Source organism: Diospyros lotus, chromosome 12 (assembly GCF_014633365.1).
Source record: "Diospyros lotus cultivar Yz01 chromosome 12, ASM1463336v1, whole genome shotgun sequence".
Classification (NCBI taxonomy): domain Eukaryota; kingdom Viridiplantae; phylum Streptophyta; class Magnoliopsida; order Ericales; family Ebenaceae; genus Diospyros; species Diospyros lotus.
In genome coordinates this window covers 30,009,494-30,031,045 of record NC_068349.1, presented here as the reverse complement: position 1 = coordinate 30,031,045, position 21,552 = coordinate 30,009,494, and the positions used below count along the sequence as shown (strand labels likewise).

The window sequence follows — 21,552 nt, the reverse complement described above, 5'->3', positions numbered from 1 at the left end:
AATGCTATTTATTTAGATTGGAGACGGATCTCCAGTCTGGTTAGCACATTTACATTGAAAAATAAAAAAAATACAAGTGTTCATATTTATATTACACATTTTTATTTTTCAATAAGAAGATACCATCTAGTATAGATACATAACATTACTCTAAATCAAAAAATAATATTATTTATTTAGACTAGAAATAAATTTTAATTTAGTTACACATTTTTATTGAAAATTAAAAAAGTATAAATGTCTATGTTTACATTATATTTTTTTATTTTTTAATAAAAAATATTATTTAATCTAAATAAATAACATAACATTACTCGTAATTAAATTGACATAATGGACAAAAGGAAGTAGGTGGCTGCCGCCTCCTCCTCGGACTTAGAAGCCAAATGGGTAGTGTATAAATTAAATTGGCATCTTCTGCAGGGAAGAGAAGATAACCGTCGGAAACGGCCAAATGGGGAGGAGACCACTTTCGACAACATTCCGATCTGTGAAGCCCAATTCAATTAGCCCTAAACAATCAACATCATCAGCTCCAACCCCTTCATCTTCTTCCTCGTCTTCTCGAAATTCATGGTGTGCATATCTGATCCTTTCCACCAATCCACCCATCAAAACTTACGTCGGGGTCACCACTAATTTATCTCGCCGGTATCTCTCTCTCTCTCTGTATCACGACTTGACTTTTTCTGCATTGTGGGTGTTAAACTAATAAATGAGATTTTTTATTGATTTACTATGCTATGCGATGCCAAACTCATTTTGTAATTTGTGCTTTCTCCTACTGGTGATCGGAATGGGATCAGGAAAATGAAACCCGGATATCATTTCAATTTATAAAATCGCAGTGGACAAGAATAAATAGGAATTGGGAATTTGTGTCATTCGGAAATGCTGGGTCTTCTTTGGGACAAGAATAAATAAGAATAATACCTTGCAAATCTCAATAGGATCATGGGATTTGTCAACATAGCATATAGGATAGGCAGGAGCAGGCTGTTTTCCTGTGAAGCCTCAGGGGTTGAAGCATTGGGAGAAGTTGAGCGTATTAGGATATGTTAGAAGTGCGCAATTGTGAGGGGGCAAAGCACTAAGGACTAGCAAATAAATCCATGACAAAAATGGTAGCAAAAAAGGCTTGATTCGATTTTATTTCCCCAAAGCTCAAACAATATGTTCTTTTTTTATGTTTTAAATCAATACGTGGATGCTTTTAGGATGTATAGATGCAAAGTTTAGAAACTGAGCTACTGCAGAAGATACATCTGGCCCGAGGTCCAAAAGAATTGCAGGAAAAATGAACTAAGATAAAAACCACTGAGAAAGAGAACATGAGTAAAAGTCAGACAAAATTTAAGAAACTAGAACTTTGAAGATAAGGTGATTTAAGTAAATGGAGTGGAATTCAAAACGGTTTGTTGAGACCTTGCTAATTCAGCTCATGAGATTTATTGCCTATGTTGACAAGTTCTTGACACTTGTAAAATGTACAGTGACCTACAACTTAGAGCAAATATTAACTGAAAGAACATGTTGGATAATGGGGACATGAATCTGGTTGAACATGTTGGATAATGGGGACATGAATACGCTTTTCTTTTTTCCTTACATTGGATATGTTGAGAGACAACTAATGAATCAATGTTAGAATCAGACCTAATAGAAAAACAATTTTTCAATTACATCATGCATTTTACCGAGAATTCCTTACCAATAAATCCAGCTACCTGCTCTGTGTCACGATCTAGATAAATTAGGAAGTTATTATTTTTATTCAGTTGTTAAATCTTTATTTAGTTGTTATTTACAGTTATGTATTAGGAGTAGTTAGGTGTAGTGAAGTCATGGGAGTGGAAGTGATAATTGTTGTAACCACCATAAGTAACTGTTGGATAGTTTTATATAAAGCTATAACCCACAGTGCCGAGGATACTATATGAATGAATTGTCAAGAAATTATTGAAATCTCTCATTTTCTCCTATTGTTCTCTCTGTTTCTCCCTACTTTCTGTTAGCTTCTCCCTCATTTGTCTAATTCTCCCTATTATTCTGTCTATTTCTCCCTCAATTCCAATTCTATCTTCAAAGAAAACATTAGTTAGGACTAGGGTCCTGACACTCTAATTATTGCAATTGTTGCTTCTTTCTGTAGTTATGTGCCCTTACCATCTTCCTGACACTGTTCAACCCCCTTTTATGACATTACATCCCACAAACTTATGATCTCTAGAATTATTTTCCACAACTTGTCACCTAGAGGGAGTGAGGATGCTTAGGCTATAGCTGACACCTGAAACCACTTTCTGAGAAACACGCTTTTTTTTTTTTTTTATCATTAATCTGCCTTTGCTGGAAACAAGAAACTCTTTTTGTTCATTATGTAATCAGATGGCCAAAAGGCTTGGTGATTCTTTGGTAAACCTCTTGTAAAGAATACATCACCTACACTCACTGGAAGAGGTAGGTAAGTTTGTTTTATCTGTGCTGCAGGACAGTAGAAAAATTGCAGAAAGTAGAGAAGAAGGAGAAGAAGAAACACAAGAGAGAAGAAGAGAAGAGAAAGAATAGCCTAGAGAGAAATTCAGTATCAATTGTATTCAATATCAAAAGATGAATAAAAGAATACATCACAAGCCTTATTTATAGGCCAAAATTAAGAAATCTAAATCTTAATGTGATTTCAATCCAAATCCTATAATATCTTTAATCATCTAAAATAGAAAACAGAATTAAAATAACAAGATAACTAAATAAATCCTAATCTAAATTTAATTTCTAAAAACAAAATAAAATAAAAATAGGAAATATATCCCTATCATTCTTCCTGGTGGGAGAAAAAAACTCGTCCTTGAGTTTTGGCAGATCTGTACTGCTCAATCACCCAACCATAGGGAGAATGGATGGATGGTCTTTGGTTGTCATCTGTCGTACACTTGTGTCACTAGAGGTCTAGGGTTTTCATCAACATTGACTCTTTTATGAGAGCAAGAGCTTGTTGCTGGGATGTCCAAGTCTTGCTGGCTTTGGTATAGTTTGAGTAAATCAGGGTCAAGTTGCTGTAACTCAACTTACTTGGGTGATCCAAGTAGAATTAGAATCAGGACGACCCTGCCAACATATGAAGAACCGTTGTATCTCTCCATTCCTGATAAAAATAATCTGCTCATCTAACATAGTGTCAACTTTATCTTTGTATGCATAATGGGCCCATGGGGTAAAGGTAATGCAATATTAGGGTCACTGGGTCAGGTACTGATTGGGAAGGGTTAGGTGGAGGAGGGACAGTAGAGGTGTCAAGGAAAGGATCAACTGGTGGTGTGAGTTGGCCTTTATATGCAACAAAGGTCCTCAACATTAAAAGTAGAGCTAAACCCATAGTCAATGCTACATGGATTCCAGAGAATGCTTTTCGAGCTTTGGATCTTGAGCTCTTGGCTTGATACTTGCACTCCATCTCATCAACGCTGATTACTCCTAGCAAAAATGGTAAGATTCAAAGTTTTCTCATCTATTGGGTGAATCCTCCAAATTGAGCATGAACATCTCCAAAACTCGAAAACTCGAGGTCAAGGTTTTTTGCACCAGAGGAGAATGATGGCGAATAAGATAAAAAATAGTTTAGAAGAAATTTTAAATTATATTAATATATTTTGTTATTTGTTTTAGAATATCTTTTCTTATTTCTTTCCTAATTAGTTTTAGAAAGATTATTTTTCCGATTCCAATTAGGATATGATTTGATCTTTGCTATGTTTCCTAATTAGTTAGGGTTTCTAGTCTATATAAACCCCCTTAAAGATGTATTGTTAAGTAGACTTTGATTATTGAATTTTAATATTGAGAATTTAGTTTGGGTAATCAGGATTACTCTTGTTCTTTTGTTTTCGGTTATACAACAAATGATGGAGAACAAGATAAAGAACATTTTAGAGGTTTTGCTAAGCACTTGATAAGGTGCATTTAATGCACTTTGTTTTCAAACATTTAATGCACTTTGTTTTCAGACAAAGTGCAATAATTACACATTGGAGGTTGACGTTGTCTTGTTAAGAATGTTAGATGCCTTCACAGTATAGCCTAGCAGTCCCAATCAATTTTAGATGTGCAAATTGAACCTTCCTATCTTCAGAAAAATTATACCACTTAAAGAAGCGATCCATGTCGTTAATCCATTGGGTGAAAACCCACAAATCAAGACAACCATCAAAAGTAGGTGCTTCTAACTTGATGTGTTTTAAGAGTAACTCTTCTTGGTTAGGCAATAGAGGATTGTGATTTCTATGATAGTTCCCAACTTTCCATGTTCTCCTTCTAAATTCATATGTCCACTGTGACCCCTATCATCTCTTTGGTTGTGAGGATTCCTATTGCGAGGGTTTTCACTTCCTTCGCCCTCAAGATGATGAAACTCAAGGGCATCAAATCTGGTGGTTATGGCCCTGAGTTGGGCTTGTGTGTCTTGCTGCCAATTATTACATTGAGTTTGCATATCTTGATTCACCTTTTGAAGAAATTCCATCATTTGAGTATTGGAATGAGAGGAAAGGTTTGACAAGGTAGACTCCATGTCACTAGAAGGTTTTGGCAGAATTTGAGAGAAAAAATAATTGCTTGATTTCATTCATTCTTTATAGTCCTATATATACAATGAATAGAAAAATCTATAAAAGGAAAATCTTTAATTAGGGAATTCCTATAATGGAGAGAATCCATAATTTACTCCCTAATTTACTAACTAAAACTGTCAATATCTGTACATTGAATCTCTATCTACACATTAGGAAACTATTCAAAATATTCAAAATCTTCTTAATTCGCAGCTTTCCGGCTTTCCAAAAATACTTGAGTAAATCTGCCAATTCTTCAAAATATTTAAGCTAGCTTGTTTTCTGACACTCCCTCTCAATCTGGTGAATAGATGTTGCCCATTCCTAGCTTGGAAATTAATGTCTAAAACTAAGGGTTGCCAATTCCCTTTGTGAACACATCTGCTAGTTGGGACTTTGAAAGCACATAAGGAGTACAAATGAGACCATTGTCTAGTTTTTCCTTAATGAAATGTCTGTTAACTTCAATGTGTTTTGTTCGTTCATGTTGTACGGGATTATGTGCTATGTTGATGGTTGACTTGTTGTCACAATAGAGCTTCATAGGACCATCCCACTTAAGCTTTAAGTCTTCCAGGGTAATCTTTAGTCATAGTAATTCACATATCCCCTATGCCATAACTCGAAATTTAGATTCAACACTTGACCTTGCCACCACATTTTTCTTCTTGCTCCTCAAAGTGACTAAATTTCCTCCAAGAAAGGTGGAATACCCAGAGGTAGATCTCTTGTCAGTCACTGAACTTGCATAGTTGGCATCTGTATAGGCTTCAGATGCAATCTTTGCATGCTTTTTGAACAATATTCCTTTCCCTAGAGTCCCCTTTAAATAGTGTAATATTCTGCAGACCACCTGCAGATGTATTTCCTTTGGATTATGCATGAACTAGCTGACAACACTCACCGCATAGGCAATGTTTGAGCGTATGTGAGATAGATAGATCAACTGACCAATTAATCTCTGAAACATTTCTCTATCTATTGTTGTGTCACTTTCAGCTTCCCCAAGTTTGTGATTCGGATCTATAGGTGAGTTAGCAGGCTTGCATGCCAACTTTCCTGTATCCCTTAAGAGATTAGTAATGTATTTTTGTTGAGAAATGAAACTCCCTGTCTTGGACCGTGTTACTTTAATTCCTAGCAAGTACTTAAGGTGTTCGAGCTCCTTAATTTCAAATTCCTTCCTCAAGCATTGTCCTATATTATGCCTTTCTTGCTGATCATTCCCTGCCACTATTATGTCATCCACATATACAATGAGGGCTACGACTCCCTCTAAACCCGAATGTTTGATAAACAGAGTGTGGTTTCCTTGACTTTGTTTGTAGCTCATGCTTACCATCACTTTAGTGAATCTCCCAAACCAAACTCTAGGCGACTGTTTCAAACCATACAATGCTTTCTTAAGTTTGCATACCTTATTAGGGGCTACGTTCTTAGTGTAACCAGGTGAAATCTCCATATATATTTCTTCCTCAAGATCTCCATGGAGAAAGACATTTTTCACATCAAACTGTTGAAGGAGTCAGTCAAAATTTATAGCTAAAGACAATAGAATTCTCACCCAAACTGTTGAAGGAGTCAGTCAAAATTTATAGCTAAAGACTATAGAATTCTTACTATGTTCATTTTTGCTACAAGAGCAAAAGTTTCTTGGTAGTCTATTCCATACATTTACGTATATCCTTTTGCTACCAACCTTGTTTTGTGCCTTTCTAGTGTCCCATCTACCTTGTATTTCACGATGTATACCCACTTGCACCCTATTGGTTTCTTCCCTTTTGGTAGTTTTACAACTTCTCATGTATTGTTTTCTCCAAGGCATGCATTTCAACATTCATAGAATTTTTCCAATTCTCACAAGATAAAGCCTCAGAAAGGGTGTTGGGAATTGTCATGATGTTTAAATTTGTGAGGAAGCATCTATGACAGGACAAGCATCTCACAAATGACACAAACTTTGAAATTGGATACTGTGGCTATTTAGTACATTCTCTAGTTCCTTTCCTAATGGCAATAGGCAAATCAATTTCATGACAGGATGAGCATCCCACAAATGACACAAACTCTGAAATTGGATACTGTGGCTATTTAGTACATTCTCTGGTTCATTTCCTAATGGCAATAGGAAAATCAATTTCAGGTGTAGACTGAGAAGGATTAGAAGGTATTACCTCATTTCAGGCATCTGGGTTTGATGCTTGAACTGGACTTGGTTCAGGAGCTCTATCTTTCATTCTTGAGTAGACTTGAGAAAATCTGTTATTAGAAACATCCTCATTCCCCCCCCCCCCCCATCTAAGGATACAGGCTTCGAATCAAGTTCAAATGGGGCTTTAAGTGGATGTTCAAAAGGTTCAGGATTAGGTTGAGGTTTAGGGGCTTTAAGTGGATGTTCAAAAGGTTTAGATCAGGTTGAGGTTTAGGGTATTGCTGATGTTGCCTGGTTGTTGGTAGGTTTAGAAGGAAAAAATCCTTATCTTCCACAAGTGTTATCTCCCTTTGAAGATAAGGTTTGGTGAAGTATGGCTCTGTTTCATCAAATGTTAATTCAACAGAGATGAGGAATTTTTTGGTTGGTGGATGACAACATTTGTACCTCTTTTGAGTTGAATAATATCCCACAAAGATGGTTTTGAGAGCTCTTGGATCCAAATTCCCTTGGTTTTGATCATGAACATATGAGATACATCCAAATATTCTAGGAACAAGATGGTTGGTTATGCTAAGACTTGGATAAAACTGTGATAGTACTTCCATGGGACTTTTGAGACTCAATGCTTGGGTAGGAAGGTGGTTGATAATATCAGTGGCTACGAGAACTGCTTCCCCCCATGCTCGGATTGTGGAAAGGAGATGACCATTTTTTTCTCTTAGCTACCCCATTTTGTTTGGGGGGGGGGGAGTATAGACACACAGGATGACTCATGAATGATCCCTTCCTTCTAGAAAAAAAATAGATAGGGTTTGATTGAAGTTATCCCTAGCATTATCTGATCGAAACCTTTTAACTTGGACACCAAATAAAATCCAAGTAACTCTGGTACAATCGTCAATGAATGACACAAACCAACAGGTCCCAGAAATATGAGGACTTGTGGATGGTTCTCATATGTCACTTTTGGTGATTGATACCAAATTTCTGGACAGTTTTGGAACACGAAGCACATTTTTAAGGGTGAGTTTTGGACTGATTCTTATATCTCATATTCATTCCAACTACTGTAGTTGATGAGCCATCTACAGTGGATATTTTCCAGTTACTCGAACAGGGAGTATACATGCTAAAGTTTTGAGAGGCATGGGTCATATGATTTGTAGCTCCTGAATCAATAATCCATAAGTTTCTAAAGGACCTTTCTGAGACATTTAAACCATGAGAGATTGGAAATTTACCTGAATGTGCCAATGAACAGGTACTTGAGGGTTTCTCAAGAGCTGCCAAGAAATTCCATAGTTTCTCAATCTCCTCTTTATTGAAGTCCTTTGATTCCAGGACTTTCTCTTCTCCCTGTTGTGCTGTCACTTGGTGTGCTTGCCCTTTTTGCAGTTTATTCTGCCTTTGTTTCCCCATTCTTTACTAGGCAGTTTCCCATGCAGTTTCCAGCACTTCTCCTGAGTATGTCTTGGTTTGTTATAGTAAGTGCACCACAGAGAGTCCTTTTGATGTAGGACGACTAACGAAACAAATAGAAGAAGAATTGGACCAAAAGAAGCAACACCCTAGGGACGAGAAAGGGAGGCACGACCATGAGGGGCAGAACTGTCATTAGTTTCTGTTAGTTTCTGTTTTAATCGATTTAATTTTATAATTACAGCTGATGCCTATTTTAGTCTTTTCTGTTTTAGGGTTTTTTTCAATTGCGTTTAGGATTGCTAATTGCTAGGAAGTATTTAAACACTTTTCTCTTGTTTGAGAGAGTTTTTTTTTTTCAATAAACTTATGAGTTTACCCTAAGTTGCTGGTGGAATCCAGTTCTCTTTGTTTCCTTAAGGTCTTCGCTTGAAACCTTTACTTCTGGCTGCGTCAATGCTTTAGAAGCTTGGTCCTTGCCCTGCAAGCACTCTTTATTGGCATTTCCAAATATAGAAAGATGACATATTTCCAGGTCATTACTATTTATGTTTTTGTTGTCTACTTAAAAATTGAAAGTCAAGGAGAAGAACTGGATGTTCCAATTTTACTTGAAACATTAGGGAATGACCCTCTAAAGGTACTGTAATGGACTTGATGTCTTTTGGTTGCTGTTACCATTTCAAGCCCCATAAGTTGGAGTTTCCTCTGCTGGGTATCTTGTAGTATAATGGATATTGGCCTGATATACATATGTATATGTGTGCGCATGTGTCTTTTACAGTTTAATCATGTATGATTAAACTTAATTAGCAAGACTTAATTGCTGAAATGTTTTGTGGAGATGCTGCTTGCTTTTGTTTTGCTGTTATCGAAGATCATATCTTTTTTTTTTTTTGTTTTTTGGTTGTCTTCCCATCAGAACTATTATTTTTTTAAATTCTTGTACAAATGGAATGTTCAATATGTCAGCATTTTACTAAAAGACAGTTACTGCTTACAGCCTAAAACAACATAATGGAAAATTGAGAGGCGGAGCAAAAGCTTCCCGTGCTGGAAGGCCATGGGTGTATGCATGCATTATTCAAGGATTTAAGGATCAAAGTGAAGGTATTTATCTAGTCTAGATACTAGAATTCTCTAATTTAAACAATATCTGAAGAAAAAAGCTTGCATTTAAATGTGATGAAAATTCGTAGTCTCTCTCAGGTGGATGGAATAGAGAGCTCTTGTCCCATAATGTCTGTTTGACTTCAAGTACATCCTGAAATAGTACTGTCTTCATATGATAGGATGTTGTGGAATTACTTAAATATCCATGATTTGTCCACATACCAATTGCCAACTTTTTGGTACATATACCTGTGTATCCTACAATTAGGTGTCTAAAAAAAGATCTGAAGCTTAAATATTGACTCAAGCCAGATATCGGTCTACAGAGCACAAATTCTTTAAGAAAGATAGCACCAATTTTCTCTTCTTGCTTTTTTTCTGAGGATAGCACTAATTTTCATTATGCAATACTATTGTTCTATGAAGCACAAATAATTTCGGGAATCTATCAGAGCTCCCTGAAACATGTGAGACATATCCAAACTTGTCCTTTATTTTAATTTTTTAAGAAAACGTTCCTCAGACATTTGTGGGCACTAATTTTCTATGGCTTGACACCCATGAATCACATTGCAAGTTAAAGAAGATACCCTATGGGGTATGATTTTTATTTTTTACTGTTTTAGTTCATCTGCATTGTAAAACTTGAAATATTTGTTGTTCTCACTTATAAATATGACAATATTTTTGTAGACAATACATCCTGCCATTTTGTGCCTTAATCATTGTAAATGTAACCACTCTGGAGTCTCTGCTATGTTGTGTCTGAATCTTATGTCTATATCCATTCTCCTTATCAATGGGTTTAAGACCTTGAAAGTATGGCTGCAGTAATAGTAACAGTAATATTGACTGCTGATTTAAGGATCAAATTGCAAAGATTTCCCTTGGAGTAACTCAAGTTATAAGGTCACCTTTTTTGTGTTATCTCACCTGAATTATCCATGGCTATACTGAAATCAGAAATGCCAAAAACAAAATGAAATACAGAAATCAAAGGATACAGGAAGCAGTTCATGTATGGAGAATGCGATTGTTGAAAGTAGTGTTACAAGACGATAAGAACTCGGTGGCTTTATTGATCCGTCTGTGTGTACTGTTTAGGCTGTTAAGGTAGTACTACATAGTAAAGCTTTTTGCCCCTTTGTCAATATTTTATTTTCTGCTTTGAGAGGGAGTTCTCCTCCATCTATATGTACGCATGCCTATGTGTGGTGGTTGATGCCAGAAGAATTGTTACTGAAGCTTATCTCGCATTGGAGATATAAAACATGCATTATCAACCACCAACACACCAAAGTAATGAGTTTTGAGTAGCATTATCACTTTGAATGTGTGTTCAATATTTCTGGCAATATACTAACTGGGGTCGCGGGCCTTTCCGGTCATGCTCAGTTCTTCAAAAACATGAACCAAATCAATTATTTTATTATTATTTTGGAGAGAAAAATGGTCAAATTTGGTTTAGTTTTCTAGATCATAAGGCCGCTTGTGCACCTCTAGTTGCCTGCATTAAAGTTGCTATCACATTATTTGGCTATTTGTCATCCTTGTATAGTAGCATCTCGTAGTTTTCTTTTAGAGGTGTCAAATGGGCAAATTGAGTCGGGCCGACCCCCCATATGGCCTTTGTTTTTTTGTGAGTCGGGCCAAATTCAACTCTTTTTCAAAATAAATTGTGTCAACTCGGCCCATATTACAAAAGTGGGGGCCCTACACCATCCTTAAGCTCTTGATAAAAGGGTCATGAAGGGCCGAGCTGCCGGCCAATGGCTCATGCCGGCCAATGGCTCATGCCAACCATAGTCCTAGTGGACCAAGATTTGGGCCAAATAGGTCAACTTATATACATTTAAAAAAAATATTATTTAGAAAATATTTTACAAGTATTTTAAAATATAAATAAAAATATTTCAAACATATTTTTATTCGTTTACAAAAATTTAAATAAACTTCCAACCATTTTGGTAGTTCATACTTTTCAATTTTGAAATTTAAGTTGTAATCTCAAAATTACTTTTGTTTATTTTATTTATTAATTTTAATCAAAATCAATTGTTTAATTTATTAATTTTTCATTGTCCAACCTCTCTAACATCTCTTGTGCTAAAAGTGTACATAAAAAACTGCTTTCGAGGTTGCCCTGAAAGCACTCAGATGTTTATTCTTATGTTCATAAAAATATATATATAATTTAGGTGTAACGAGACAATGAGTTAATAAATCAAATAAAAAAAAATAAATCAATCCTTGAGTGGTGTCCAATCTCTTTTCACACTAAAAGTACTTAGAAAGAACTATTCTTAGGTTGCCAGTGAGGACCCTCTAATGCTTAAATTAATATAGATTCAAAATATATATATATATATATATAATTTAGATGTGAGAGAAGAATAAGTTATTGAATGACAAAAAAAAAATAAATTGATCCTTGAGTAATGTCCAATCTTCTCCCAATGCTAAAAGTACCTAAAAAAAGTTGTCCCCGAGTTACTTTCAAAGACACTTTGATACTTAAGTTAGTATAATTTCATAAAAAAATATATATTAAGTGTAAGGAAACAATAAATTATTAAATCTTAAAAGAAAAACAAATTGATCCTTAAGTGGTGTCCAACCTTCTTCCTATGCTAAGAGCACATGCAAAGAACTACCCTTGGAGTTAAGGGCACTCTAGTGTTTAAGTTAGTATAGTTTGATTAGAGAATATAATTCTAAGTGAAAACAAACAATTGACTATTAAAATACATAAAACAACTTCCCTCATAGAATGAAAGATGACTATTATGTGGATAGCCTCCGACATCATTAAGCTTTTGACTCACTAGATTTATCTATCACTTCTATGGCATTCAACCAGTCTTTAAAGCATATGCATATTTTTAGGGTTGAATGCGATAGTTTTGATCTTTATAGATTCAACTCCTTGTTCCTTACAAGAAAAAAAAAAAAAAAATTCCAATAGCATTGTAAACCTTGGAAAGGTTAGTAGATCTCAAACCATGGCAACTATCTCTAAATATTTGTGTTGGTTTTAACACCATTATGCCAAAATATCAAAATTACTACTTTCTTCATTGGAAAATGAAGTTCTCCTATTTAAATAGAACTCAAATTCATTAAATCTGCTGGATGTTTGTGGTGTGCCCTTTAATTTTTTAGATTTCAAATATTTAGACCACTCACACTTTAATAATCCTTTAAACTTCCCTTGTGAAGAAGAACTTTCACCTAATGGTTTATTACCAAAACGAGACTTATATAAGTTATATATACCAAAAGTTAAATTTTGAATCTTTATTTTTGTTTCTCATGTGTTAACCCCCATAGTCACTTCGTAAAACTGTAAAAAATATTCTACTCCTTTCCATGTTTGCATTGGATCTAATACAGCTATCATAAGATCCAATGTTGGGACATCAGTTTAATATTTTCTAAATTTTATTTCCGTTAGGGTTATGAATTGTTCATACTTCTGTGATATCCTATATTTTGTAAAACAATTGATAATTGAAAATATTTTATGAACAAAAATATGTGTTGTAGGATATTTAGAGCCAAAAAATATTTTTGTTGCTCCACAAAATGTTCTTGATATTTGTATAATAATATCAACTTGTACCCAATCACTATCTTGTATATGTCATGTATCTAAAGTTTTTCTTATTCTGAAATAGTTCAAGTTATTATCCATAAGATGTTATTTTTTTATAACAATAAAAAGATGGAGTTCTACCTAGCTAGTTTGAACATCTATTGAAAATCGTTTATATGGTAGGGTAAATCCAATAACTAGTTGTTTCTACTCTCTTGTACGAGTATCACTATTACATATTAGGGACAAAACACCTCTTATTTTAATTAATGCTTCATTGTACGTTTGTAGCCTATCTTGCACACACAAGTTTAAAATGTGACATGCACATCTATTATGAAATAATTCTTTGCCTAAAATTAATGCAAAATTACATTTGTTAGCATTGTCAAATGAGATTGTCATTATCTTATTGACAATGTTGTAATCATGGATAATCTCTCTAATTTTATTTGCAATTAAATTACCTTATGTTAATCTACTAATAAATGAAATCCAATTATTCTTTTTGAATTGTCCATTCTTCATCTATCCCATGGACTATGATACATATACAGTGGGATGTCATCTTAACGTCATACCAAATGTCAAACATTAATGACACCCTTCCACTAAATTCATCAAATATATTTCTTAATTTTTTTTTATATTTTAGATACAATCTCATTGCTTCATTTTTTTTTATTGTTTTTAAAAGCCCTCTAGTTGTGGGTTGTAGTGTATGTGAATAATATCATTTGAAGATTTCATCCTCCCCAAATAGAAAAAAAAAAAAAAAAAAAAGCATTTTATTTTAATTATCAACTTTATTAAACTAGATTTCTCAAGTTCACAAATGTATTGAAACACCATACCCTTGTTGGGTTGTAGCTGTGAATATGATGTGTCAAGACCACTCTCATCATGTTTCTTAGCATATTTGAGCAAGTGTCTGGTTCCCCCCTCCCTCCCAGTTTGCTTTGTGTAAAAATTTATGAAGATTTTCAAAGATAAATCACAAAATGAAATAAAAGTAAAAAAAATAATCAAAATATGCTAGAGACACAAGAAATTTAGAGTGGTTCAGCTAAACCCAGTCTACTCCACTACTCTAGCTCCCCATTAGAGATTTCAAAATCTACTATAATCTCCTATTTAACCAAGTAGGTTCTCTAGTAAAACTGTTAGGAATTACAACTTCCTACTTGTACACAAGTAAGTCCTCTAGTACAACCACTAGGAATTGTACAACAATGAATACAAAAGAAATTATTTGAGAGATGAATCTTTCAATTACAATATCTCTCAAATAAATACACAAAACTTTAAACAAGATTTTACAAATAATATATGTAGTCTTTTTGAGAGAAACATAAAAGTATAAGCACTAATGAGAAGAATGAATACACTTGTGAGCTCTTATCACTTCATTAGCCTCTCTAGTGCATCATTGGACTGGTATTTATAGGCTTCTCCTGAGCATTGAAGATACTAGCTGTTATAATAGTCGTTGGAGACTTTTAGAGCTTGAAAAAACTAGTCGTTAAACATGTTAGTAAAGAAACGGTTGACAATTTTCTTCAGTAAAACTAAAGCACACTATGGATTTGGGCAAACGGCCAATTTTTATATAAAAACGGTCAACTGTTTTGACAATAAGTTGATATTATACAGTGACAATCGACAGCTTTTGAAGTTAGATGAAAATGACAAACACTTGAAATTTGCCTGTTAATAGTTCAAGAGAATAGTCATTTAAGGCTAAAAACAGTCGATTCTTTTCTAAAATGATTGACAGATTATAAAAACTGTCAACGATTTTTAACTATTCAAAGCTCATTTATCTTTTGACATTATTTGGATTTTTGCATTTTTTATTTTCAAAGATAAAATATATCTCATTTTCAAATTCCAAAGATATAATATATATTATTTTCAAATTTCAAAGATATAAAGTTTTTCATCATCAAAAGCAAAACAACACCCCTCTCTTTGTTGACATGCATAGTCTTTTTTGCAAAATTTGTATAATACTCTTTAACCTTTATCAGTTATATTAATAATCTTTAATATGCTTCAAATGTTATTGGTTCTCCCTCCTTTGGGCTTATGTTTTAAGGTGGATGGCAACTCAACTGGGGGAGGTGGTGGTTACTTATATAGTGGTGGTGGGAGATTATCAAATGTTGGTTGTTCTTGTGATTATGGGGGTTATGTTTCTAATTCAGTGAAATTTAGTTATGGATGCATCCACCACCACTTGGTGCCACTCCAATAATTAAAAAAACGATGGGGGAGTGCAAATGAAGGTTGAGGGGGTTAGAGATTTGCATATGATTGTTGTGTACCTAGGGTTTAGTCTATGGTTGGATTGGAAATCGAAAGAATCTAAATGAATTGGGACCAAGAACATAAGGGATTGGTGGGGAAAATTGGACAGAATTTGGGGGGGGGGGGGAGATAGTAGACGGAATAGAGAAATTGGGAGATTAATAGAAAGGGATGGAGGAATTAGAGAGAATTCAAGAGAGATTTTGTGTGAGAGAGTTTGAGAGAAATTCAATATCATTCAACATAATCTTCTCATCCTCAAATGTGGCTTATATAGAGCCTAACAATCTCCCACATGCACCTAAGGATAACAATTGCAACCGAAACTGTGGGGAACCGAACCGAAACCGAATCGATCAACGCGGTTAAAAACCGTTTGACTGGGTAATGGTTTGGTTAGGGGAAAAACTGAATACTGTTTCAATGGGTATGGTTTGGTTATGGTTTTCACTAAAACCAAACCAAAACCCGAACCGAATGGTGGGTAATCGAATCGAACTGAATATATATATATAATATTATATATATAATATAATATGTATATATAATATATATTATATACAACCCCGTCCACCTGAGCCCAGCCCACTTGAGACTAGCCCACCCCAGCCCAATTGTTTTGCTTGCAAACCCTTCTCCCCTTCTCTTCTCTTTCCTCTCTCAACCTCGCTCTCACCCTCGCTGCCTTTCGCTTGTCCGCCCACTCTTGCCCTTGCTCTCTGCATGTCTCTTGGTCTTGCTTGCCCTCGCTGGATCTCTCTTGCTCTCGCTAGGGCTTGGCCCCTGCTCTCGCTTGCCCTCAATCTCTCTCACCCTTTCTGCCTCATTTCTCTTGCTCCTCCGCGCGAGCTCGCCAATCGCCCTCACTCTCTGCATCTCTTTTGCTCTCACTCGCTCTAGCTAGATCTCTCTTGCTCTCGCTAGGGCTTGGCCCCTCTTGCTCTCGCTCGCCCTCGATCTCTCTCACCCTCGCTACCTCTCGCTCTCTGCCTCATCTCTCTTCATATTAATTTATTTTTTATATTTATAATTTTGTTAGATGGAGTTGGCTCATTCATTTCAGATGGATATGCATCAATTTACGAAGAATATATTAATGTTGTTGATGAAGGTATTAATTTTCGTAGCTAATTTTTTTTAGCTTAAATTATAATTTAATTATGCACATATTAATTTATTGATCTTAATAATTGTAGGTTTGGAAATGTGATTTTATATCCAATAAGTTTTGTAACTTTATGCAAGAATAGGGTAACTTTATTAGAATTTATCTTTGTTTGTTGTGAAATTATCAAAAAAATTTATGAATGCTATTTGTCTTTATTTGTTGATATGGATTAAACTAAAAAAACCATGGTTAAATCAAAACTGAATGGTTTGGTTATGGTTTTAAATTTTTAAAACCAAATGGGTAATGGTTTGGTTTTGGTTTTAGTAATTTAAATTTGGTTTGGTTATGATTTTGGCAAAAATTGAAACCAAACCGAACCATTGCCAACCCTACATGCACCTATCACCCATGTGCAATACAATAAATAGCCTAACGCCTTAGGGTCATAACAATGATGTACTAACCCGAGGGGCATTTGAGGATGATGCATCTTGGTCATGGGAAGTATTTTCATAAGTAGTTTGGGATTAACAACAGCTAGACATAATGGAGAATAAATGTTTTATAACAAAAATATGTTAATCAAATAATTAAGGTTTTAGATTTGAAAATAAGAAAAAATATAAGTAATGTAGAGCAATTAAAATAATTAAAGGTAACAAAACATTAGAACATAGAGTTAGAAAGAGAGCAAGATAGCAAGAGAGAGATATCAAGACAGAGATAACAATGTATTGAACAAAACAAATTGAGACCTTTTATATAGCTCTTGCAAATTTGAACGTTCAAACTTCAAAAGAATTGTAGTGCATTTGTAATTTTGCAAATATTCCACTTTGAATTTGTTGGGGGTTTGCAGGGATTCTTGCTGCAATTGAACAATGCATTGAAGAAGTAAATAAAAGGATTGAAGAAAGATTAAAAGGATTGATAAAAGAAATTATTGAGACTGAAATATATATATATATGTGTGTGTGTATGCATTTGAGGGGTTGCTTCTATGTCTTTTTATTTCTTCTTCGAATATGTTATTATTTCAGCATTGATATTTGCGTGTATCCTATTATTCATCAATCCCTTTTTTTTCTTTTAATTTTTTTTTTTGCATTTAATTTATGTGCGATCTATTGTCCATATAGACTACATGTGAGTTGTGTAGCTCACTTCACTGAAAAACACACACAAATAGTTGCAGGGTTTGAATTTGTGGTAGGTTTGGAGGGGTTCTTATAGTAATCCCTCCAATTAAATAGTGCATTGAAGAAAGAAATGAAAGGATTTTAAAAAGATTATAACACACTTATAGATTTCGTACAAGTAAAAATATTTATTTATTATTTTTTTTTTGTAATTTTAATTTTTGCTTTTATATGATTAAATATTTATTTAGTTCTCTTATAAAATATTTGTTATCGTGAGATTTTTTAGGAAAATATATATTTTGATAAAAATTAATTGTTTGTTGTCCTTTCTCAACAAGAAATACAATTTGATGCATATAGAAATATATTATTTGTTAGGTAAATAATAACAAGTTGATTAAAGGCCACCTTGAATTTAAAGGAGTTACAAAATATTGTGTTTTGCTTATTAACATGACTCAATCTTATCTCTTACTTGAACTTCTATTAGTTAAATTTGTAAATCTTATGATGTAAAATCATTTAAATATTAATGAAACTATGATTTAAATTCATAATCTCAAACTTACAAAACAGAGTTTTTAAACCCTTTAATTGGACCTATAATTAACAAAGTATAGCTTAAATTTATCATAATCAATTGCAATACTATTAATGAGACTAGTGCATAATACTATAATAAGTGATGACTAAATAATTAAATATTGAATATAATATTAACTTCAAAACTTAAATTATTGTAAAAATGACTCAATTTATTAGAATTTTAATTTTTATAATTTGTTTAAAAAAATTTCTACAAATAAGTCAAATGAGTCGTGTTGAGCAATGCCAAAATTATAGACCATGTCAAGCTCGGTCATGAATCACACACCCTTAACTCAACACAGTCCTATATTCTTGGACTAGATTGGCACAACTCGTTTGTTATAATAATGAATTTTGTCAAATAGATTGTGTTAGGACATGGGCTAGTTTAACCCACACCTCTGTTTTCTTGTAGTATTGCCTTTGCTTTAGAAGGGCACTACGTTTTCAAGTTTAGTATCAATGATGTACAAAATTGACCACTAATACACTTATGAATAAAATGTACTATAGGCCAAAACCCCCTTATTCTTCGAGCAACTAGACTAGTCTTCTACAAAAAAGAATGGTGAGATTGCCTTAGAGTTGGCTGAAAACCACTCTAATGCCTAAGTCAGATGTAGAACAATAGTATAAAAGTAGTAGAGTTAGATATCATGATTGGGAATACTTTTTATTGCAAAAGAGAGATATTCCTATATTTATAGTAGTTTATAAATAATGCTTCAATTAGGATTAGGTCTCCCTCGTTATCCACAATCTTGAAGAGATTAGTTTTATCTTTTAAAATCGTCTCTCTAAGATTTAGGAGAAAGGGTTAATCTCAAATTTATTAAGATTATGATAAATTGCTATATTGTATAAAGTAATTTTAGATCACAAGTTTATCACTTCATTTTAAGAGAGAATCCTAGTCATATTAAATAATTTAATCCTAAACAATATTTGATTTATCCTCAAGTTTGTGGAAGATCCCTTTTGGGCTGAGTAAGGCCGAAGTATGATGTTGAGGTTGAGAATGGCCTATTTGCAAAGGACCGAGGTTAAGGGTGGTCTGGTTTGGTTTGGTTTGGTTGGCCCAAGGTTGAGGATGGCTTTTTTATGGTAGATTAAGGTGAAGGGTGGCCTAGTTAGTTATAGATGCGTGACACCTTTATTTTTCGGGTGTATCAGTAAATTAGACTGGTTGATGATATGAGAATTTGGTTGGACTTCCATGATATGTTGCTGCCCTTTAGTTACAGTTTGTCACGAGGTCTTTGTACTGAATAATTGGTTCTCCTATATATTTTGGCCGAGTTTTCACTTGCTGAGAGTGCCACCTGAACAAGCTGGTTTGGGATTTTCTTTTTCAAAAACATCATTTAAAACATTTTCCAAGATACTACTTCCCTAATTATTACCCCAAAATGCTACTGTGGCTTACACTAGGTTTCCTCCAAGTAAGAACCATTGGTTGAAGCCCTTAGAATATATATCAAACCATCGGACAAGTGATATGTCGAGTTTGTATCAATGGGTTGTGAGTTCAATTCTTAGTTTACACAATAAAGTAAAATCTCACACTTATAATTTATTTATACCAAAATCAAGAACACGAGCGACGAGAACAATATAAAGATAGTCATCTAAGAACCATTGGTTGAACTGGTGAAGGATCTTTGCTATTGTTCTTAGCTGATTCTTTTAAGTCCTTTACTATTCATTGATGACCTGAAATATTAAATATGATTTTAAGAAATAATTTGATCTTTGATAGTACTTTGGAAAGTTTTCTAATATATTATTTTTTAAAAAGGTAATCTTATGTGATCATTGAAACCCAAAGTAGACATGTTAAATGGATTAGGTCGTCTATTAATTAGTTCAGTCCACTTACCTACTAACTCAACCTGACATGACTAGTTATCGTAGCATGTGGGATCGACACCCAAGCATATAGGGTCCTTCTAAGATAAGGACATGTGATGCGGGTCCTGCTTAACCAAACATGATCCATTAGTTTGTCACTACACGTCTTCAGAGCAGTTTGTGACACAACTTATTTGACCAATTTAAAGAATTTTTTTTAAAAAAAATTAAAAAATCAAATATTTTTTATAATAATTTAAGTTTTAAAATTAATATTATATTTAATATTTAATTATTTAGTCATTGTTCATTAGAGCATTAGGCACTAATCTTATTAGTAATATTACAATTGATCATAATAAATTGAAATTATATTTTAAAATTATGAGTTCAATTTAAAGGTTTAAAATATCATCTTCTCAACTCGAAATTATGAGTTTAAATTTTAATTTTAGTAATATTTGAATGATTTTACATTATAAAATTTGTAAATTTAACTAAGAGAAATTCAAATAAAAATAAAGGCCACCTCGTATCAAAGAAGTCAAACAAAATATTTTTTTTTTACTCCTTTAAATTCAAGGTGATTTTTAGTTAACTTGCTATGGAGGAGCAACAAAAAATTAATTCTTGTCAAAATATACTTTTCATAAAAAAGGTCTCATGATAACAAAATTTTACCAAAAAAAAAAAAAAACTAAATAAAAAATTAATCATATAAAAATAAAAACATATAGATATATAGATATATAGATATATATTTCAGTATTAATCAATCATATGGTTTCCTTGCATTCACATGAAATGCTTAATATTTTACTATTTAATTATAAAGAATCCTTAAAGGGAATTCTAGCAAATGCACCTTGCAAACTTCAAATCCTTCATTTGGCATGACCAGACCATCTAGGCCAGAGGTGTCTAATGGGTGGAACCTTCAAACTTTAAATGGATGCAGAGCTACTCGAATTCGGGTAACTGTGAGACAGTGATTGTCTTCCTTGAACCTTAAACGTTTTCAGTGGCAACCATGATTGTCCGATTGATAAATTCTAGTACATACAGGTGTTGGATATTGCTACTGCATTTGCATGGTTGCATTATTGTCATGATTTCTCTTCTCCTGATAACAAACCAAACAGCTTTGCTCTCTGAATATATATTTATATATATATATATTATGTATTAGAGATAGAGATCTAACACTTCTGAGATCTGTATCCAACTTATTTTGCACTTAAGTATGTGGTGCTCACTGGGTTGAGAGGAGCTCATCAGCCTTCCTATTCCTATGGCATGATACTACTCTCTCTACTGCAGCATGTGAATTTGAATCAAGATGGAAAAATATTTCGAGGAAACTTCCTCGAAAACACGAGCCTGGTCAGAGTCAGAAACTTGTATTGTTGCAACACAGGGAGGCTGCTCTAAGTAGACTCAAAGGTGCCATCGGTTGCACTCACCTGAACATTGATTGGAAATTGAATCCTTCCTCATCATCTTCCATTTCCTTTCATCTTTGATGTATTTATGCTTTTGTGATCAACCATTGATCAATAAAAACCCTCTCTGTATATTGTTTATACAGTGACTCTGGTTTGAATTGGAAGCAGTGAATGATTAGCTTGCTCGCTTGGATAATTTTTTGAACATTTCTGTGA

At 33.7% G+C, this 21,552-nt stretch overlaps 1 protein-coding gene across 2 annotated transcripts; it reads left to right on the top strand.

The window, feature by feature from the left end:
- Positions 1–358: 358 nt before the first annotated feature.
- Positions 359–21,532, top strand: LOC127787171 (structure-specific endonuclease subunit slx1). 2 transcript variants are annotated; one of them, XM_052315074.1, is made up of 3 exons: positions 359–651; positions 9,185–9,291; positions 21,134–21,532. In XM_052315074.1, the coding sequence occupies exons 1-3, from the start codon at positions 455–457 to the stop codon at positions 21,412–21,414; spliced, it is 585 nt and encodes a 194-aa protein (XP_052171034.1). In that variant the 5' UTR covers positions 359–454; the 3' UTR covers positions 21,415–21,532. The 2 variants fall into 2 exon arrangements, with proteins under 2 accessions (XP_052171034.1, XP_052171035.1); XM_052315075.1 differs by having other exon boundaries at positions 366–651; positions 21,212–21,532.
- The last annotated feature ends 20 nt before the right edge of the window (positions 21,533–21,552 follow it).